Raw genomic sequence first — 20,013 nt, 5'->3', positions numbered from 1 at the left:
AAAATCCACCCGCTTTCTATCTTTACTTGACTTCCCACAATGGAGTTAAATCAGCATGTAAATACTCCCAGAGTGAGAGAGGTTTATCTTAGATCTTTTAACAGACTAAGCATTTTGTTCTTGTGCAAAATTTAGTCCTAAATGCACTCAGGGAAAGTTGCTGAAACACATAACAGCAACTTATTTTTTTCTCTTACTGTATAGGGTAACAGTTGCGTGCTTATTTTGAATTATTGAAGTGGATCTCAAACACACGTCAGCTCAAATAAACGCTTTTCTAAAACAGATTTTACACGTGCCTTTTTAAAATCATTCTTAGTCTTTTTTTTTGTCTCAGAACAATTGAGGGAGGAGTCAGTTGTTGGGGTCAGCGTTTGGTTGAAATTGAGTGAAATTATGAGTAGCCCACCCCTTCACCTAACAAGCCCCCCTCCTTCCTCCCTCACATCTCCTCTCTATTGACGGGCTCGCCGTCATCATACTGAAGACCCCGTTGAGAGGATCTTTTCTCACTATATAGAGAAGATGCAGCTCCGACGCCTTTGAGATGATCGCCAGGATTTACTCCGCGCCTCTCTGCCCCTAAGTTCTCTAAAGGGCAGTTTTTAAATAACCACCTGGACTGCTAGCACTCTGAAAACATTTACCTAGTGGAGTGAATGTGAATGAACTTCCCAGCGTTTGCTGCCAAAGCGTCGGAGTCATCCAAGACTGTGAGCATATTTTTCTTCTGCGCGACCAGCTGTGGTTTCGAGCCGGCGCGTCGGTGCCTCTCGGCGCAGTTTGTGTTGCAGGTGCGTGGAGAAGCAGCGCGAGGACAGATGGCTGCGCTGACGATACAACGGACCGACAACTTTTTGCACACATTTTTACAGGTTTGTTAGATTCTTCTTGATTTTATTTTGTTTTAAGGCGGATGCGTTTGTTTGCTCCTCCTTTTCTCTGAGTGTTCGCAACTTGTAAAATAGTATTTAGCTTCTCGGATGGTAAAATCATTTTATGACAACTGAAACTAGCAGGAAACGAGGGGAGGGAACTAAAATAGTTTGCATATATTTTTTTGATGTGAACTTTTTTTTTTAACTTCAAAGTTTAATTTTCAATTTGCATGATTGAAAAAAAAAATAAAAATCGAATGCTTTAATTTTTTAAATCAATTTAAACTTTTGTTGACCCTGAAGATCATCGAGTAGGACAGGAAACCTGATGTGTTTTTGTATATTGTTACACAGGACCGGACGCCCAGCTCTTCTCCAGAGGGGGCACCCAACGCCCTCTCCTTTCTGGCCACCACCTGCAGCCAGGCCTGGCAGGTGGGGAGCACAATGGGCTCAGAGGGCTCTCAGTTCCCCTATGAGGGCACCGTCAGCTCAACATCTGGGATGTTTCAGCTCTGGAGCAACGACATGCCACCCAGCACAGCCCTCAGCACACATCAGATGACCTTCACGGTGCCCAAGATGCAGTTCCCTGGACACATGCAGTCTGGCCTGGGTCACCATCATCATCACCATCACCCCCATCATCACCACCATGAGCTGCCTCTTACCCCTCCAGCTGAACCACCATCATCCTACTCCTTTGAACTCTCCCCTGTTAAAGTGCTGTCCTCACAGCCACAGACCAACAGCCACTACTATCCTCAGCATAACAATGTGGGACAAAACTTCCCCAGCTTCCTCCCAAATTCATCAGGTAGGCATCATTTGTCCGGAGGCCATGTGGATGAAGGGCAGCAATGGTGGAGCCTACCCCAGACCAACGCTACCCCTTCTAACCACCCCTTCTCCCTGGGCAGACAGCTGGTTTTGGGGCATCAGCCCCAGATAGCTGCTCTTCTCCAGGGCACCTCCAAAGGTCTGCTGAGCTCCACTCGCCGCTGCCGCCGCTGCAAATGCCCCAACTGCCAGGCGAATGGCGGAGGGTTGGAGTTCGGAAAGAAGAGACTGCACATCTGCCACATCCCAGAGTGTGGCAAAGTGTACAAGAAGACCTCACACCTGAAGGCTCATTTGCGCTGGCATGCCGGGGAGAGACCCTTCATCTGTAACTGGCTCTTCTGTGGTAAAAGCTTCACCCGTTCGGATGAGCTACAGCGGCATCTCCGCACGCACACCGGGGAGAAGCGCTTTGGATGCCAGCAGTGCGGCAAGAGATTCATGAGGAGTGACCACCTCTCCAAACACGTGAAGACCCACCAGACGAGGAAGAGCCGATCTGGACAACCTTCACAGAGCACGGACCCTCTGCTCACCAACATTAAGAGAGAATAATCGCTATGGTTCTTCAGTCAGAGACAAGAATGTGTGACTCACACTCACTGCCATAGGTTTGCACTAGAGGGTAAGCGTCAAGCTCCCTGAATACATTCTGTTGTCAAAGCTCTGCTTTGGACTTCAAATACTACCATAAAGTATATTTAGTGATCATTTCGAGTTACATAATTATGTGCTGTTTGGAGCCACGCACCTTTAAAGAAAACTTGAAGCCTTTCTAAGCGATATTGTGAGAGTTTGTGCTGCATTCAGTGTACCTTTCTTCAAGCCGCACAAACGGATCTCGCCTAGAGTTAACTTAATTGTATCCCTTTCACATTTTCAAATTAATTTAAATTTGATCAGAGTTGTTTGTTTTTGTTATTTTTAATTTTGTGATGTAAATATTTTTTTTCATGTGATGAATTTGCAAGACATGAAAAACATTTCGAAAGGCTTTCCTAATATGTTCCTAAATAAATGTATGCCTTAGTACAGCTCTGATTTCTGTTCCCTCGAGCGAATGGATGAACGCCTGTGTTACTGTTGATCGTTAGAATTTTATTCCGAAACATGCTAATTTGTCTACTGCAAGGTAAGAATCTCTTTTTTAAAAAAATATAAACATGAGTGTCTCTGAGCCGCATACGTATCTGCCCTGAAGCAGTAATGTTCATTGCTGCAGATCAGCAAACATGTTACATTTTTAAGTTCTCTGTAAATTGTGTATAAATATCATGAACAGTTTTATTTGTATTATGGCAGCATGTAAATTTGAATAAACATCGTCCTTAAAACGGTTTCTAGCAACGTTCTCGTTTTTACACCAACAAGAAACTGAAGTAAAAAGACGTTTTGGGGTCAATCATAGTTTTAAACTTCTTAACAACTCATTCAGCAAATGTGTGAATTTCTCAGAGCAGTCTGAAGCACCCACTGAGCTAACCTTTTATTCAAATGATATTTTACTGCTTTCAGAATACAAGTGCTGCTCATTGTGCTGTCGGTGTGTGGGGGGAAGATCCTCATAAAGACCTAACATGGTGGCTGTTCAAAGATTTTCACACCTCAAAGTAAATACTCATCCCATTGATGGAGCTGTTTGTCTCGCTCGCTGCAATCAAGTTCACAGCCATGTGGCTTTTAATGAGTGTTTTCATTCTCTCAATGGAGAAAATTGAGTCAACAGATGCAACGGAGGGCACTGGAGAGGAATTCCCTGTGAATAGGACCCCTGTTGCTGAGACCCCCTCAGCAGCGGCAGGAACTCCCTTTGATTTTGCACCCTTGTGAAAGTTAATACCCCCTTCCCCCCCTTACTCCGCCACAAGCCTCCATATATCACAGCCACATTACGATCGGCCTCGCTTTACTGCCCAGAATGGGGCTTTATTCAAAGGCCAGCCAACCAGATGTCTGCTCATCCAGGGGTTTCTTCCCTTTGTTTTTAATCCTGTTTGAACTTTCTCCAGCTGGGATGCAAAAGCAAGCAAAATGCTTTGTCTTTGTCAGAGGTCCTGCGGTGGAGTCTGAGGACCTCCACAGCAAATTTGAAAGTTTAATCTGAATCAAATCAGAATTTAAGAGAATCCGACTGCAGAGCCCATCGAGTGAATTTCCTTTAAATTTACTTCCCTGACATCGAGATCAAACACTTGTTCAAATACTCCGTATAGATGGTCGTGTATTTTAAAGTAAAAAAGTCTCAAATACAAAGAAAAACACAAAAACTACACTCTGTTTCAAAGACACTTTTTAATTCATATGATACAACTGTTTCTACTCAGTCAAGCATGTCATTAACAAACCCTCTCTTGGTTTTATGTCCTTGCGTTTGGTTCTCTGTAGTGGTATTCCTTTGTGTTACATGCAAAACTGCCTGATCAGTAATCCCCATGAAAAACCTCACCACTTCACATTAACTGCAGATACATTTTATGAGATGGTTCAAGTCATCTAATGCCCCATCTTTCAGTTTGCTTAAGGTAATTTAGTGTTGCCTTTTGGACCGATCGATTAGCGAGCGGCTTCACTGTTACCAGGAAGCATGAGGCCTATTGATCTTTGGTGCAGCTGTATGATTCAACTCAACTGAGAATGGAAGCCTTGTGGGGACCTCTATTGGCCACAAAGAAGAACAGACCTACTCCGCTCTCTTCTTTTTGACACCGTCCAGATAGAAACACAAATATCAACGACTGGTGGTAAGAGTAGCGGCAAGCTGAGCTGCAGTTGTGTTTGGCACTGTTGAGAAGGTGGGAGCATGCAGATTTGTCAGCATCGCTCTGTTTATGCAACAACGTGTCATTTTCAATGGGACCATCTGGAACGGTGACATTTTTTGGCATACCTCGGTCATTCTTCGTGGTGCAAGTGAAAATGTATAATTGATGGTATGCACTGTACAGTATTTAGTCCATGTGGCCAAAAGCTAACAGAGTTTATAGAAATGGTGCACGGCTTTTAACATGACAAAAGTGGACCGATGAAACAACTCATATTCGTTTAAACCAATGCGCTGTTTTAAAGACCCCTGTCCCCAAAAATCACAAGCAACCCAAGTCGGCTTGTAAAGAAAGAAAGATGTATGTAAAGATGTTGCATGCAGAACTTTGGGTCAGCACAGCAGGCCCTTTAATGCATATCTCACAACTCCTCTGGAGTTGCCCAAAGAGTAAAAAGTATTCTGAAGTGACGTCATACCCACAGAGAGCCTCCAGGGGTTTCCTCATGCCTTTTTGTCCGGATCAAAGGGAGGCCGGTCAAACAGAATAACAGAGCAAAGAGGTGCTCTCAACATGGCGGCAAGAAAGAAAGTTCTTTTACTTGCAGGTGAAAATTTGAGCGAGTAAAGTACTTGTGGCACATTCTGTCTTTCCTCTTCTTGTTGACACAAACGGCAAACTCAGTTGTCAGCAGGGAAATGAAAATCAAATGTAAAAACTGTGTTTGTCGTCGCAACGGGGCATCAGAAAACAAAAAAGCTCTTCAAGGAAGTTTAACCGAGAGTACAAGAGGAGCCAGAGCCACTCCTTCCACACTCTCATGCGCACAAACACATCCACGCATCATTTCATAAACATACATTCAGGCGCACACGTAACTCCAGTGACTTCCCCATTTAGGAATGGAATCATCAAACGAATTCCCCTTGCCCTTTCAAAGAGAGAATATAAACTCTCAAAAAAGGTAAAAAGCAGAAACTGTCACGACAGCAAGTGTCCACGGAGTATTTTGTAACTATGAGTCCAGTGACATCCCACTGGGTGTTCATGTACACTGAAGGCGATCAAGGCTAAGTCACCTCCCTTTAAATGGCTCTCTAAAAAGGAGCGAAGTCATTTATCATAGTTGCAGCCCGTAGTTCCTTCATATATTCATCAGGGTCCTTCATTGATCTTCAGAAATCTTGACTGAACCAGGTAAGGTGCAGTCTGGCATAAACAAATAGTCGATTCTTGTCTTCCCAGCTGTGGCCTTAGCTGCCGTCCTCCTGACCGATGACGCACACGGCACCAAAGTTCAAAGGTCATCCTCGGCTAGCTGGGCCAGGTTGCTGGGACGTCTTCCAGCTGATGGACCCGACAATGGACCCTGGTTTCCAGCATCAGAAGCCTGACCCCTGCGGCAGCCCTCTCCTGCTCTCTGCTGGGGAGAGAGGGGATGTTCATCACAAAGATATACCGCATTTTGATTTTCATATCAAAAACAACACGTTTCTATCCCGGCACTTTTCTTTTACAGCCTGAAAAACGCACCGGCCCACCCATCTTCTGTATGTTCCCCAGCACAAGTATAGGAAACGATTATCTGCGTTTGATAGGCATCTTTTTCTCACTTCCTTTTGCTGAATTCTGTCTCTGCCTACTTCCTGTTTGTTGTGTGCCAAGTCTGTGCAACCTGAGTAAACAGAGAGCGAAACGAAGAACAACAACTTCTGACCTGTCAGCACAGTCCCTCTACAGACACGAGCCAAGTGATGACAGAGGGAAACTCTGCTAATGCTAATGCACGGAATCCCAATAACAGGATGCTCCTATTTTTGAATAAAATTCCAAGCTTCCAGGACAGCGAGACCCGAATTCTTACTGTGAAGCTGTTGTAATCAGGTTACCTTAGAGTTTTAATAATTCCTTTACCATCCAACAGGGGGGGAAATAACTCTTTTTATGACTCAACAATGGTGTGTCTGAAAGAATAGTTACCATTTTAATGGTAAATGCCTTTAAGGAAATCAGTGTAACGTTAATTAGACCTTATTTCCACTGTAGAGCTTTGTGACGCTTTTTTGCTATTAATTAATTGTAACGTTTTGTGCGAAATAATTACATGTGTACCATCGAACCAACCCCACAGACTGATTTGTGCATACGTATACACTACCTGTACACTTTGTGTGGTTGGGGTGTACAGCCCATTTGACACAGCTTGACAGTTTGGCTGATCAGTTAAGCCAAGTCGGACATGTGATGGAGAAACAGTGTGGGAGTCAGCAGGGCATGGCTGGACCACAGTGGGCTGCAGAAGCAGGTAAGAACAGATAAGTCTCTAAGTACAGGAGTGCATGCACACAACACCATTTGCTGTTTTTTATTAATATTTTATTTTTTTTGCAACATTCCAGTCCAAAAGCCGTAAAGAGATAAATAGGCCATGCAGTGTCTCATGAACAGAAGGATTGAGTTTGAGTAAGCAGTTACTGCTGGACAGTGTCACTGTATGCAGAGATGAAAGAAACACAAGTGACTTACATCCCTCAGCGAGTAGGTCTCATTGGGTCCTTGGCTCTGGCCTTGGCTTGGAAGGTAGAGCGCAGGAAGGGAAGTGTTGTGAGAGTGAAGGGAGGGCAGTTTATGACGGTCGATGGAGGCAGAGGAGTGAGGCCGCAGGGCACTGGCAGCAGACAGAGGGGGCCTCATACTGCGGCCCAGGCTGTTAGACTTGCTCTCTCGCCGCTGGTACTCAATAGGCGACTGTAAGGCTGAGAGAGAGACAACAGACAGGTCTCATGAAACTCTGCTGCTGATTCTGAATCTTTTATAAAACAATGCATCCAGAGGATTTAAGTATGTATTTGTTGAGGAAATGAAGACATCTATGATAAGACATATTTTCATATTATTACAACATCACAGCATTATATTGTAATCATCACCTGCTTATACAGCGGAACCCATACAGGCTGCTCAGTACCACCAAGAAATCCTCAATAAATACAAGTGCTTTTGAAAAGCAATGACCAACATTAAGTTTTGTTGACAATAAATGCCACATAAAGAAAGTTAATGGGTTCTTTGTGTCAGTGTTCCATAAAAAACACAGTGGATGATACCAAATCCTTACAACTTTAAAGTTATGATCATAAAAATGCAAATTAAATATAAAGTTCTGACAAAACACTACAAAAATCCACAATGACAGCCTTTTATTTTTTCTATTTTTTTCACGCAAAGCCAAAACCGTGAAAAAGTTGGTCAATATATTTACATATGCCATGCTTTATGCTAACGTCATGCAATCTTGCAATTTTAATAATAATAATTTAATATTTTCTAACCTTCTTTTTTCTTCTAGTATAAAGACTACACAGTCCTGTAAGCTTGTCACATAGACAATAAATGAAAAATGCTCTAAACTCCAAGCTAAAATATAACTTATAGATGTGAGAGATCCATATATTACTCCCCCACTGCAGCATGTCATTGAATTTTTATCATCTCTCCCCCTTCGTCTGCTTTCTTTTTCTTTGCCATCACCCCCACTGCCCCTCACTGAGCGTGGTTGAGTGCTTGCTCATAAGGGATCGCTTCACTTCACCACGGCCTGAGGTGACTGTTGTTGTGATTTGGTGCTATATAAATTAAATCTGAACTGAACTGAACTGAAATGTGAGTCTTCTTTACTCAGTTGGCACTTACCATTAAGGAAGTTGCGCTGGCTTTCCAAGATCTGAACCACATCATTGACCCAGGCCCTTCCTATCTCTGGGGAGGAGGCCTGCATCTGGAAGCGCACCACACTTCCATCGGGATTGCGTGATGTCAGCACGAAGCGCGCATCGTCGCTGTCCACACTGGGCTCCACCCCCAGGCAGCTCACCTGAAACATATATATATGATTCGACTTGTTAAATGCTTTGGTAACACACGCACACCTCTAAAAAGTCCACAAGACAGAATTATGTAAGCCAGGCAGGAATGAGTGTGTTTTGGTTCTGTTACGTAACTTCTAACCCGGGAGTGAGTTGAACTTTCTCTTTTCTTTTTATTAGTGCATACAGTTCATAAAAACATCCTGTGTGGCTCATTTGAGTTTATTAAGGCTTAGTAGGCTCTCACCTTGATGCTGTTTTTAAATATGTATCCAGGGAGTGAAAAGCCTTTCTTCCTGTCTATCGGCTCACTAAAGATGACCAACTGCTCAAACAGGAAGACGCGTCTTTCCTTGGCACGAGACAGGAAGCCACTGTCCTGCTCTATAACAGTGAAGGTGTCCTGCTGGAGAAGCTTGCCCTGGGCTGTGATCTTACCCTGGTAAAGTTCAAACAAAACAAAAAAACGGGGAAAGTAGTTAGACTGTGGTTTTCGTGAGCGGAACACAAATTATTCCAAGGAAAGTTTTTGGAGGAAAGATGATCCAAACATCCAGAGACATACCTCAAAACCTTGTAGTCTGCCCACATTCATCATGTCATTGCAACGTTTTGGCACAAAACACATCACTTCTACTGCTTTCTGTGTAGAAGGGGGGAAGGCAATTAGAAGCACAGTAACGACAGCAACTATGTTGCTAGGAATTGGATTAGCAAGCTTAGAAAGCATTTATCAAGTATGGAATAAAGCAAATAATTTTGTGAGTGATGTGAGGCGTTCACTCGCCTCCTTCTTTAAACTATTACAATCTGCACAACACTATTGTTCCCTCATATTTACCAAAGCAGGTCCAATTTTATATTCCTCAAGCCATCAAATTTCTAAGCATGGGCAACGCATAGGAGGCTAAATTGATGTGGCTAACGTCACCCCTAAGATGCAAGGACACTGAAAGTGTTTGCATATTGTGTGCTTATGGCTGCTTATGTTGATGTTTTTATATGGTGTATACAAATGTCAACCACAATTTCCCCTTACGGACAAATAAATGTATCCATTTAAAGTGCAAAGAGCAAAACCCACCTCCAGCTCCTCCGTGTCCATCCCAGCTTTGGTGTAATACTTTAGGAAGTCCTGTTGAAATAAACACAGCACGGTCACCGGAGCATTCCAGGTTTGCTGGCCAGAATAACGAGAGGCAGTATTTATGAGCACCATGACTCGAGGACTTTTACACACTACTGTTTAAATTTTATAATAAAGAGCCTCTTTCTCTCCCGCTTAATTGCACCCTGACCAGACAACATTGTGTGTGATCAGTTTCTGCACAGAGGTTTGTATGTAAGTGTTTTGTTTCTTCTACTTGTGTGTTTGCAACCCCATAGCAGACACGGCGCTGGTGTTTGGCTAACAGTGCAGCAATGACATGCTTGTTACCTTGAGCAGAAGCTGATACTTCATGATCCTCTGGACGGGTTTGATGAGCAGGTCGTTCAGCTGCAGCCTGTGGCCCAGCTGCTGCCGGAGCTCCTAACAGCGGAAACGGATGCAACATTTTATCGACGTGACAGCGCAAAACACGGCAGCAGTTGGCCTGTATAATTCCTCTATGACCATAAAGCACAGGCTCTGCAACTAATACTTATTTGTCTTGTTCTTGCTGTCAATTTGAATAATAACAAACGGCAAATCACAAAACAAAGTCGCACGTACACAGTCGTGGGCATAAACAGAGCAGAAATATAAACAGCATCTTGAAGATGGTTAGGCTAAACAGAAAAACTGCACAGAGTCAGACGTTGAAATTCACTCACCTCAAAGTAAGTCTCGATATATTCGGAGACAATGTGCTCTGACTTGGGCTTGTTCTGACAGTACACGACATACATATGCAGGCGCCTCTCCTGCAATACGAGCCACATTATAAAATCATTTCACTGAGCATTTTGGTACAAAACGTTAGCCACATGGTAAAAGACAAAAAAGGACTCACGATGACAAATACAGATATTAAGGAGCATTACAAGTAAATGAAAATGCCCATGAAAGTGAGTGCAAACATGAGCAATCAATGTGCGGGTCTCTGGTTGCTCTTTGGGATGAAAGGGAGCAGCGCAATAATGATTCGTCTAAGACTGGGCCTTTGAAGCCAGCTCTGTCTGGTAGTGCCTACTCTTGTGTGACTAATTGGCGTGGAAGTGCAGATGTGGCAGACCTGAGAGGCCTAATGGCGTTATATGTAGATGAGCATCAGGTTATGTATAATTTACCCAGGTTGCCCTCTGTGTAACCAGAGCCTTTTAAAGGCTGCCAATATGGGAGTACACCTAGCAACAGACATGGCTCTGTAACCTAGAGAACAGCGAGCTGCTACACCTCAGTGGTCATCATGTAACGCTGCAGACAGCGACCGCTGACACGCGAGGGTCACATGTTCATGTGTGTCTATATATGCAGCACATGTGTTGTATACAAGTGACGCAGCTTGTTAAAAGCCAACTGCGTTTTCTGTTTTCATTAGGACCGTGTTCCCAGTCTGCTTGTTTTCACAGTTTGACACCGTGCTTAGATTTAGTTACAAGTTTTTTTATTCCCCCACAGGCTTTTTAAGTTAATTGTGCAGAGGGCTGAGCCTTATTGGATTGTTTAAAGAGCTACAGTCAGAGACAGACACACATTTAAGTTAATCACGTTCACAAAAAGAAGCGATTTGGTAAAATCTCGTCTGCACGTGCCACCACTCACTCAATATACATAAATCTAATTTTTCCTGCTGTATCAGTGTTGCGACCTTATAGTGACTCTGGCTCTGTTCTACTGGCAGAACAATCTACTAAACAGGGAATCTTTTTGCACGTGTCATCGTTCTTGAGTCGAGATGTGAAAGCAAGAGGACCCTGCTTTTGGGAGGGGAGGAAAAAAATCTTTCATATCAAAAAGTCTGAGCTTAAAATTTATTATTCTTCCTTTTATTCTTGTTTGCTTTTCAGACTGTTTTCCCCCCGGTGTTTCCTGACCAGTCCTCCAGCCCAGACTGCAAGATCAGACAGCGTGTCATGTGTGTGTGTCTGTTAGCCATGTGCACGCTTGTAAAAACACAGCCTGACTAAGACGTATCAGTAACAGGGAAGAGGAAGGAGAGATGTTGGCAGCTGAGAGAGACGGAAAGAGGTATGGTAAAGGATAAGCAGGAGCTCTGTGTTTTGTTTTCTGTAGCTCTTTTTTTACCTTTACTCCAAACAGCACAAAAAGTAGACCTAGACACGTGCACTATGTGTGTACGTGCATTTGTGTGTGTGTCTTTACACCATACTCACATGTTTAATGAAGAGCTGAGCCAGCCGCTCTGGCTCTGCCAAACACTTCTCCAGCTCTCCCAGGAAGTAGCTACATAGAGGAAAAACACACACACATCCACAAAACGGAAGGTCAGATTTCCCTCCTGCACTTTTTTCCCTTTGTCCTCTCTGAGCTACAAGCACGTACTCGGCAATTTATAGTTTGCCTTTCATTTTGCACGCAGTTAGAGCAAGCGTAGATTTTTCACACACTTTCCTCCTCTCACTTCCGTGAGAAAAAAAATAGGGACTTACTCTTTATGCCAGTCAAATATTTGATGAATGTTCCCAAAAACAATTTTGTCTTTTCCCTTCATGTCCTCCTGCACACCTTTGGCGCTCATGGTAGCCATGTAGCCCTGCAAAAAGGAGAGAAAGCAGCCATTGTTTCTTAAGTCCTGCAAAAATTTGCAGCTGGCTCGAAACAGTAAAAGTAAATACAGTGAAGTTGTTATAACAAAGAGCAGCAATCACACAACCACTGTTATGGAGCTTTAATTAACCTTCAGATGGCAAGAATTCATTTCTGAACCAAAATATCTTGAGCTATTTTCAGCACTAGGAGATGGATCTCTGGCAATATAACACTCCTCACGCTAATAATTCACAAAATCTGCTTAAGTTTGGAGATGGTGTGATGGAGGCAGAGCGAAGTGTGGAGTAAAGTGACAGAACTGTGATGGTTAAGCTTTAGAGCTCGCTTTGAAAGACTGCGTGGATGACTAAGCGTGCTCCTTTTTGTCAGGGGGATTGTGCGTTCAGACTCGGTGGTTTACCTCCACGATGAGCCCCAGGTCTGACACGTAGTACTTCTCAGTCTCAATAAGCTCCTTCAGCACATACCTATAAAAATATAAATGAGGAAAGATTACGGTTAGAGTTATCTCACTGAATTCTTTCTGCACCCTGCAAAACACTTCATTTTACAGGTCCCAGTTTCCTAATATATTTCCAGAATGGAAATAATAATAACAAGTTTATAAGGAGTTTCCTGGAAATAAATATGTGATTTGGTACAAGCTAGAGAGAAAACACGGCAAGTATTCAGACCATACACTCTAAGTCCAATAAATCTAATTAACTAACAGAATTATTAACTGAGGATCAGCTGAACATGCAAAATTTAAATAAACACCTATGTTTATGTTTCCCATGACTTGTGACTGCCTTGCGCTTTTTATCAGGAGGAAAGCTAAGATACCACGTCATGACCACAGTATGGAGCGTTGGTCATGTGACAACTGCTAATTAATGCTTAGCAGTGTTGGGAAGGTTACTTTTAAAATGTATTCCAGTACAGATGACAGAATACATGCCCCAAAATGTATTTTGTAATGTATTCCGTTACGTTACTCAATGAGAGTAACGCATTCTGAATACTTTGGATTACTTAATATATTATCATGCTTTTTACAACTACATGAATGTACTATTGCTGTGATTTATTACTGTTACTGAAGGTCCGCGGCTCCGAACTGTAGTAAAGGGACCTCTGGCTAATATGTCGGTTCCGTGTTGGGCTCGTAGTCGAAAACTAGCTTTACTTTGTTGTCTGGGTCAACTTTGAGACAGAGAGAAGCGTTGAAAGGCTGCTCCAACAAAACGTATTGGTTCGGAGGAAAACACGAACACAGTGAGTCTTAATAGCTTACTTACAACTGGGCTCGTCAGGCACTCTTCTTGGCTGCAGTGGTTATTATTATATTTACATGCTTCCAGCTCCCGTTTCTGCTCAATGACAACTCCTACTTTTCCACTTTCTTTTTTCTTCTTCCTCCCTCGCTCACAGACACATAACGTGTATGGCAGTCCATTCTCCCTGCAGCACGGACTACACTGCCCATGAAGCTACATTCTTTAGCGCTATGCCTGTAGCATTTTGCCTATTAGCTTAGCACAACAACAACAACAAAAAGGTGCTCTATCACCCAGGAAACACAGTCGCAGAGAGAGAGCGTCACCCTGTAACCATGGCAACCATAACGCTGCCGCCTGGAACAACAGAACGTAGCTGTCAAACAAAACCCAAACAGTCCTGACCCGCCACAATATGAAACAGGGAAGTACCGTCTGTAACTGTATTCTGAATACCACCTTTTTAAACGGTAACTGTAACGGAATACAGTTACTCATATTTTGTATTTTAAATACGTAACGGCGGTACATGTATTCCGTTACTCCCCAACACTGATGCTTAGTAATAGTAAACATTACTAGTAATAATAGTAATGTTTAAAGCTCAACAGATAAGTAAGATGATCCACATAAATCATTACAGTTTTACCACCTAAAAACATATTTCACAAATAAACTTCAATCTAAAACTATCAGTACTTACTATATGAGTCGTCTTAAAGCACTGTGTCTGTCTTCAGTATTATTGTTATTCCTTTTGTTTTTTTCAGAAGTCAATCTGAATTTTTAGACTAGTAAAAGGAAAAGCTTTACTTTTCTCTTCTTTGGTGCAGTGACCTGCCCTGTAGGTGATTCTGAACAGACATTTATCTCGTCATAGCAGGAAAAGGACCATCAAACATATTAACAATGGCTCAGTTATTTGAAGTGTCCAAGTAAAGCAGTGTCGCAATGAACCTGAAAATAAAGCAGCCGAATGGAACAAAGGCACCATTAATCTTAGTAATCACTCTGCATATTCTTTTATAAGTCAGACAGTGATTTGTGGAAAATCCTCAAAATAAGTGAAATTGTCATTTAGTTCCATCAACTCAACATGCAATGCCCTATGACTCTCTGCAAGGAGACGCGCTCAGCTGCATCTCGGCTGTAAGCTGAGCTGCAAGTGCTAACGCTTTCTAAGAGCAGCTGCACTCAAATATATTGCTGTTTGAGACAACACATTTATTTAAAGAATGGACAACAGCCCGAATTGCCATCGGGCGTAAATTAAGTGACGTCTGAAACACATACATGCTTTTCTCTAAGGCACTCTTCCTCTCCTCCTCGGTGTCAGCCGCAGCTGACCATTGGCTGGAGGTGTCGTCCATCAAGACGGACTCGCTGTCATCTGGCAGAACACCGATGGACTGCGTGTCCTGAGGAGGAAGAGACAGGCAGACAAACTGTTTATCAAAGGTAATGTGGATCATGCCAGGAATAAAGTAAACAAAGGGAGATAAAGAGCAGGAGAGAAATGTTAATGATGCAGGTTGCCAGGGTGACCAGGGAGCGCAGAGAGACACGAGTAACAGAGATTGAATGATAAAAAGATCTGATTCAGATTGTTGTTGTTAATGATGCATGCTGTGACACACATAGAAAAAAACAGATAAAGAGTCAGGGGGGGAAAGGGCCCTAGATAATAAATAAAGCTGTTCCTGATAATCATTTAGAACAAACCTGTGTTTTGTGGCATTACACTATTGAAGTTTAAATTAATAAATTCATTTGCCAATTGGGAATTCAAACAAACACGCATGGCGCATCTCCTTTGGTTTAACTTGGCACCAGCAGCTTTTACATTAGTACTTCCTGCCTTATTGGCCACGTTGTACCCGAGATAAACCCAGGGTTACTGCGATCTAATCGATTGTGTTCATGTGGTACATACGTGACCTCCTTTTTCAAGCTTTTTCCTGGAATTGATATAATTTCCTGTGGGGGTTCTAGCGCAAATATAGAGTCATTGTGCACACCGCAAAGAGGGCCTGCAAAGATTTAAGTCATGACTAACTCAACAGAGACGTGCTTAACATCTGCAGACAACCCTTAGTTTGTCTATATTAGTATTCTCTCTCGCGATAAGCACACTTATCCCTTTTAAATTGCCATAAAACCTCACTACCTAACTGTATCTATTTAAAAAGTTGCTCCTTCTAATTTTTAAAGCATTTCTTTTTAGCCTTTTCACTTTCTCCTGACTCCGGAAACCTATAGGGGCAGCCATCTGTCTGCCTAAATCCCAGTGTCCCCTTGTCCCAGTCAAGCAGAACCACCCTGCCTTAAACACATACACAAACCACCAGACACACACCTAATCACTCAGACCCGCCTGGCAGAAGGCTGCCCAAAAGAGAAATAAATTCACGGCTGGACTGATACACATATAAGCAAACGGAAAGAGGGACAAGACTCTCCTTTTCTCCTCTGGTCTAGTTCAACTTGTTCACCTGCGTTCCCCTCGATAAACTTGCCGCCATCAAGAAGTTTTGAGCTTCCTGTCGTGTCACAGTGGTGCGTGTGAAAGAGACAAAGCCAAGTAAGAGAGACAGAGAGGCTCCACGAAGACCCTCTCTCCCCCAGCTCGTCTTGCCCCGCTAGGAGTGCTCCAGCCTAGCTGACAGGTCTCCCTGGCTCCCTGATCATTTCCAGGTGTGCTGTGGCAAAACCCACAGGAAAAAAAAATCCCTCGTCTCTCTCTGTTGTACGTTTTGTTTTCTAGCCAGAAGCCTGCGAAATAAACTGACAACAGTTTTAGAATAAGTCGAGGCCAAACCTTTCCAAGCAAGTAAGTTCAGTCGAGAGCGAAGTGATTACAAAACGATGGGTAAAAAAAATACAAGCTCCAAGTTTTATGTGTAGAAGTCAAAGAAGAATTTTATCTTAAAAGTGTAATTATCTGGATATGAGAACAAAAAAAGGATGTTTGCATGTAGAGGTTTGCGCCACAGAATATTTGCATTGACTATATTTTTGTCTTGGATTAAAGCGCAATGTTTTAATCTAATAAATAAATTGTCCATAATTTGATATCTGCCTTTTGTTATTTCATATTTATAGCTGTGGACCAACTTTTGATTGCACTCTTCACTTGGAACACAGACTGCTGCAAATCACCAGTAGTAAAGTGAATTTAAAGGCCCTCATGTAAGGAAACATGAATCTGTGTGGCTTAAAATGTGATTATTTAAACTGTAATATAGGTATGACGGCCTGTGCTTGAAACTGTGGTGGCATCAGCAACTTTTTATTTTTATAAGGGATGGGGCAAAGCAATCCTTATGCACACAAGTGCACATCAAAGTTATGATACTGTGATACAAACAGAGTTGGGTGATTTCATTATGTCTCAAGTGCAGAAAAATCGAATTTAACAGCAATAATGCCGGTGTCACAAAGCAAAGGATGGCTTTGAAGAGCGCTCACAACAAATGCACCACATAACTCTTTTCACAGTTTCTGTCCCGGTTTGAGTTAAAGTTTGTTCTTTTAGTTAAGAGTTTTCTGTTTGATACTTTTTATGAGTGAAGATCAGAGACTGTACCCGCTGTTTTTCAGGAAAAAGTGATTTAATAGATCTGTTGATCATTTGTTCCGGCTTGTTTTTTAACACAGCGGCTTGTTAGACCTGCGGACATCGCGCTTGATCAAAAACACTATAGTTTTATTTAAAAAAGGTGGGTGGGGGAGATGAGCAGCGCATTTAACACTGAGCCCGTTGGCGGAGAAGGTGGTGTAGATGACAGGAACCATCGGAGATGACTGACCTACATAATTTAATCTCTCTCACACCACCTCTCTGTGTGTGTAGCTTTCTCTCTCCTACCAAACACTGGCAGTAAAAACACCACAGCGCTGACCTCATCCCTCTGATGTAATCCCGCTATTGTCTTTCAAAGCGTTGTTGAGGCTGAAATTATAGTTTAAGTGCCCGGGTCTTGATTCAACAACAGGACATCGTTATTGTTTCCTGTTGATGGGACGCAGGCACCGCAGGTTAACGCAACACTCCCGCTGTTCAAACAAACACCATTTTCCAGCGAGCTTCTAGCAGCAAAAAGGGACCAGCCAGCTTAAGACACTCATTTGCCACAAGCAGTTTGATGGAGAAATGGAGACGGGCTCGCTTCTTTGTTAAGCATTTCTTTGTTCTAAAAGTGAAGTCATCGTTCACCACATTTGCCGTTTCTTATTCATCTCCAGGCCTTCTGCAACATGTTGAATGTGAGTCATGCATCACACTGGCCACGCTCAGATTCTGCCCTCTGGTCCTCGGGGCATCGATCGGTCTGAGATAGCGCCGTATTCAGTTTGTCTCCATATGCATCTGTGTGCTCTATGTCTGCATTTGTGTACATATATATACACACACACATATATATATGTCTGCATATGTATGTAGCATATGTGGCTACAAAAAGCAGCCCTCCTACGTGCGTTTGTGTGCTCATGTTGCTTCATCGTCGAGCTCCTCCAGCAGCAGTGGAGTTAGTCATTTCCAGCTCTGGCTGGAGGGCCATGGAGACAAAGAGCGCTGATGTCACCTCCCCACCAGGCTACGTCCTCACTGAGAGTATTATTTCTACTCCTCTCTGAGACTGTCAGCCAAAATGAATTGGTAATGGATTATTTTCATAGTTTAAATCTCATAGCCAGCTACTAGATCATGTAAAACAGGCCTCCTTTCAAAAGATTACGAACTGCACTTAAGTTAGCAACGTATAAGTTCTGCTTGGTGTCATGAGATATAACAGGACAGGGTTGGGTGTTATTTTGATAGCATATCAAGATGGCAGACCTGGGCGTTTGGCAGTGACGTGCAGCCAATCAGCGAGTCAGTTATGCAGCTGGGTGACTGTAGAGTAGCTGGTGACAGGTCCTCAGGGCTTGCCAGGCCATCTTTCCACTCCTGGAATACACACACACACACACACACACACAAACGTTTGCAGTGTCAGAATAACAAAATCTGTTGCGTGCATATGTGTTCTGGCACAGAGAGACACAGGCGGCTCTAAAAAGAAAAAGAGGACACATAAGAGAACAGGGTAGGGCAGGGGTCACGAACTCCAGGCCTCGAGGGCCGGTGTCCTGCAGGTTTTAGATGTGTCCTTGATCCAACACAGCTGATTTAAATGGTTAAATTACCTCCTCAACATGTCTTGAAGTTCTCCAGAGGCCTGCTAATGAACTAATCATTTGAATCAGGTGTGTTGACCCAGGGTGAGATCTAAAATCTGCAGGACACCGGCCCTCGAGGCCTGGAGTTTGAGACCCCTGGGGTAGGGTGAGAGACTGCAGGAAGAGCCAGCAATGCTGCTGTCATTCACAGTGACACTGCTAACTGACATGGTACTTGTTCCTCCGGGGTTTAACTCTACATCAAACCTGCTTCTCCACTGACAACCTTGTGCTACCTAAAGTAAACAAGTGTGGTCAAGATGTTGGTTCTAATGTGTGTTTGCCCAAGAATGAAGTTTTGCATGCATCACAACCAGTTTATACAAATACCTACTGTTAACGAGGTGCAGCAATAACTTCAGTTTACTTATGAGGCGGTTCATGTGAAATGTGCAGAACGGAACTGCAAAACTCGCCAGGCAAAGCTTTGTTTGATTAGTTCATGTGATCGAAAAAAATTCTCACCAGTTCTCCGTGGGTGACAGGCAAGATGGTGAGACTGTCTACAGGCCTTGGGAGGCTCCCCATGTCTTGGTTCTGGCTGTGGGATGGAAGACATGCAGGCTTTCCCTCAAGTTTGCGGACCTGACGCTCTCCTTTGGCGGTGGATCCAGCGCTAAGTTTGCGGACAGGGTTTGTGAGCCATTTTTTAAGGGTGCTCACAGAGCGCCTGGAGCCCGGGGAGCTGGGGGCCGAGCTGCCTGATGCCTGCGGGGGCAGCGACGCCACGGAGGTGGAGATGCTGCCCTCGCTGCCTGCTGCCGAATACGAGTCTGAAGAAAAAGGCATAAAGAGACAGGAGAAACAAAAGGTTACTGGTGAAGGAAAACAATCAATAGATAAGAGTTAAATGGGTCATGAGGCAGAGTAAAGGCTCCAAGTACAGACTTAAGTTAATCAATGAATCTGTGGACTTCAACAAATGTGCAAAAAGAGCATTTTGTTTCAGGGACACAACCCTCGCTTGACTAGTAGACGAGGCTTAACTGCAGGTGTGCGAGGCGATGCAGAACTGAAGGCAGAACACATGTCAACACACCAGGAGTGAAAGATTAACGAGAGAAATCTAAATAAAGAGCGGAAATATAAATTTCTGTTCTACAAACACGCCTGTGCAGGTGTGTAACTACACTATAAAAGATGTTTTCATTATGCAAAGCAGACTTTTTGTCTTCTTTTTTTTACATTGCTGAGCTGTGCACCAGTCCACGCCATCGTTATTTGGCCACATTCTGATTCAGGCCGACAGCAGAGGTAGTGAGGGTCGGTATTTGAAACAAAAATACACTAAAGAGCAGTTGCAGATCGACTGCTGCACACTGATGTCAGGAGGACATGGGAAGTGAGTTGGGGGGTTGAGCTGGGACCGGACATCCTCTTTAATCCTTTTTAGAAGGGGAGCTCCTTGCCGGGGACTGTTTGTTTTTTCTTTATTGTCTTGCTTTCCCATCTTGCCTCGGCCAATCAACC

At 43.3% G+C, this 20,013-nt stretch overlaps 2 protein-coding genes across 4 annotated transcripts in view; one reads left to right on the top strand and one right to left on the bottom strand.

Annotated features, from left to right (window-relative positions):
- The first annotated feature begins 505 nt into the window (after positions 1-505).
- sp5l (Sp5 transcription factor-like) lies at positions 506-3,048 on the top strand. Its single transcript, XM_006785626.3, has 2 exons — positions 506-875; positions 1,233-3,048. The coding sequence occupies exons 1-2, from the start codon at positions 666-668 to the stop codon at positions 2,271-2,273; spliced, it is 1,251 nt and encodes a 416-aa protein (XP_006785689.2). The 5' UTR covers positions 506-665; the 3' UTR covers positions 2,274-3,048.
- Positions 3,049-3,993: 945 nt separating this feature from the next.
- Positions 3,994-20,013, bottom strand: part of arhgef25a (Rho guanine nucleotide exchange factor 25a) — a 44,566-nt gene continuing 28,546 nt past the window's right edge. For 2 of the 3 annotated variants that reach the window (XM_035905678.2, XM_006785628.2), the window contains 15 exons: positions 19,009-19,316; positions 18,161-18,271; positions 14,614-14,738; positions 12,462-12,528; positions 11,941-12,044; positions 11,665-11,734; positions 10,162-10,251; positions 9,785-9,877; positions 9,431-9,481; positions 8,912-8,989; positions 8,594-8,785; positions 8,174-8,354; positions 7,007-7,236; positions 6,639-6,773; positions 3,994-5,903 (listed from right to left, as the gene is read on the bottom strand). In XM_035905678.2, coding sequence (XP_035761571.1) covers positions 5,778-5,903; positions 6,639-6,773; positions 7,007-7,236; positions 8,174-8,354; positions 8,594-8,785; positions 8,912-8,989; positions 9,431-9,481; positions 9,785-9,877; positions 10,162-10,251; positions 11,665-11,734; positions 11,941-12,044; positions 12,462-12,528; positions 14,614-14,738; positions 18,161-18,271; positions 19,009-19,316 — 1,961 coding nt within the window. In that variant the 3' untranslated portion in view covers positions 3,994-5,777. The other variant, XM_087833307.1, reaches the window with a different exon arrangement.

Source organism: Neolamprologus brichardi, chromosome 20 (assembly GCF_056152115.1).
Source record: "Neolamprologus brichardi isolate AB-2024 chromosome 20, ASM5615211v1, whole genome shotgun sequence".
Taxonomy (NCBI): Eukaryota; Metazoa; Chordata; class Actinopteri; order Cichliformes; family Cichlidae; genus Neolamprologus; species Neolamprologus brichardi.
Note: the sequence above shows the minus strand (reverse complement) of the source record. Positions and strands in the feature narration are given on the sequence as shown.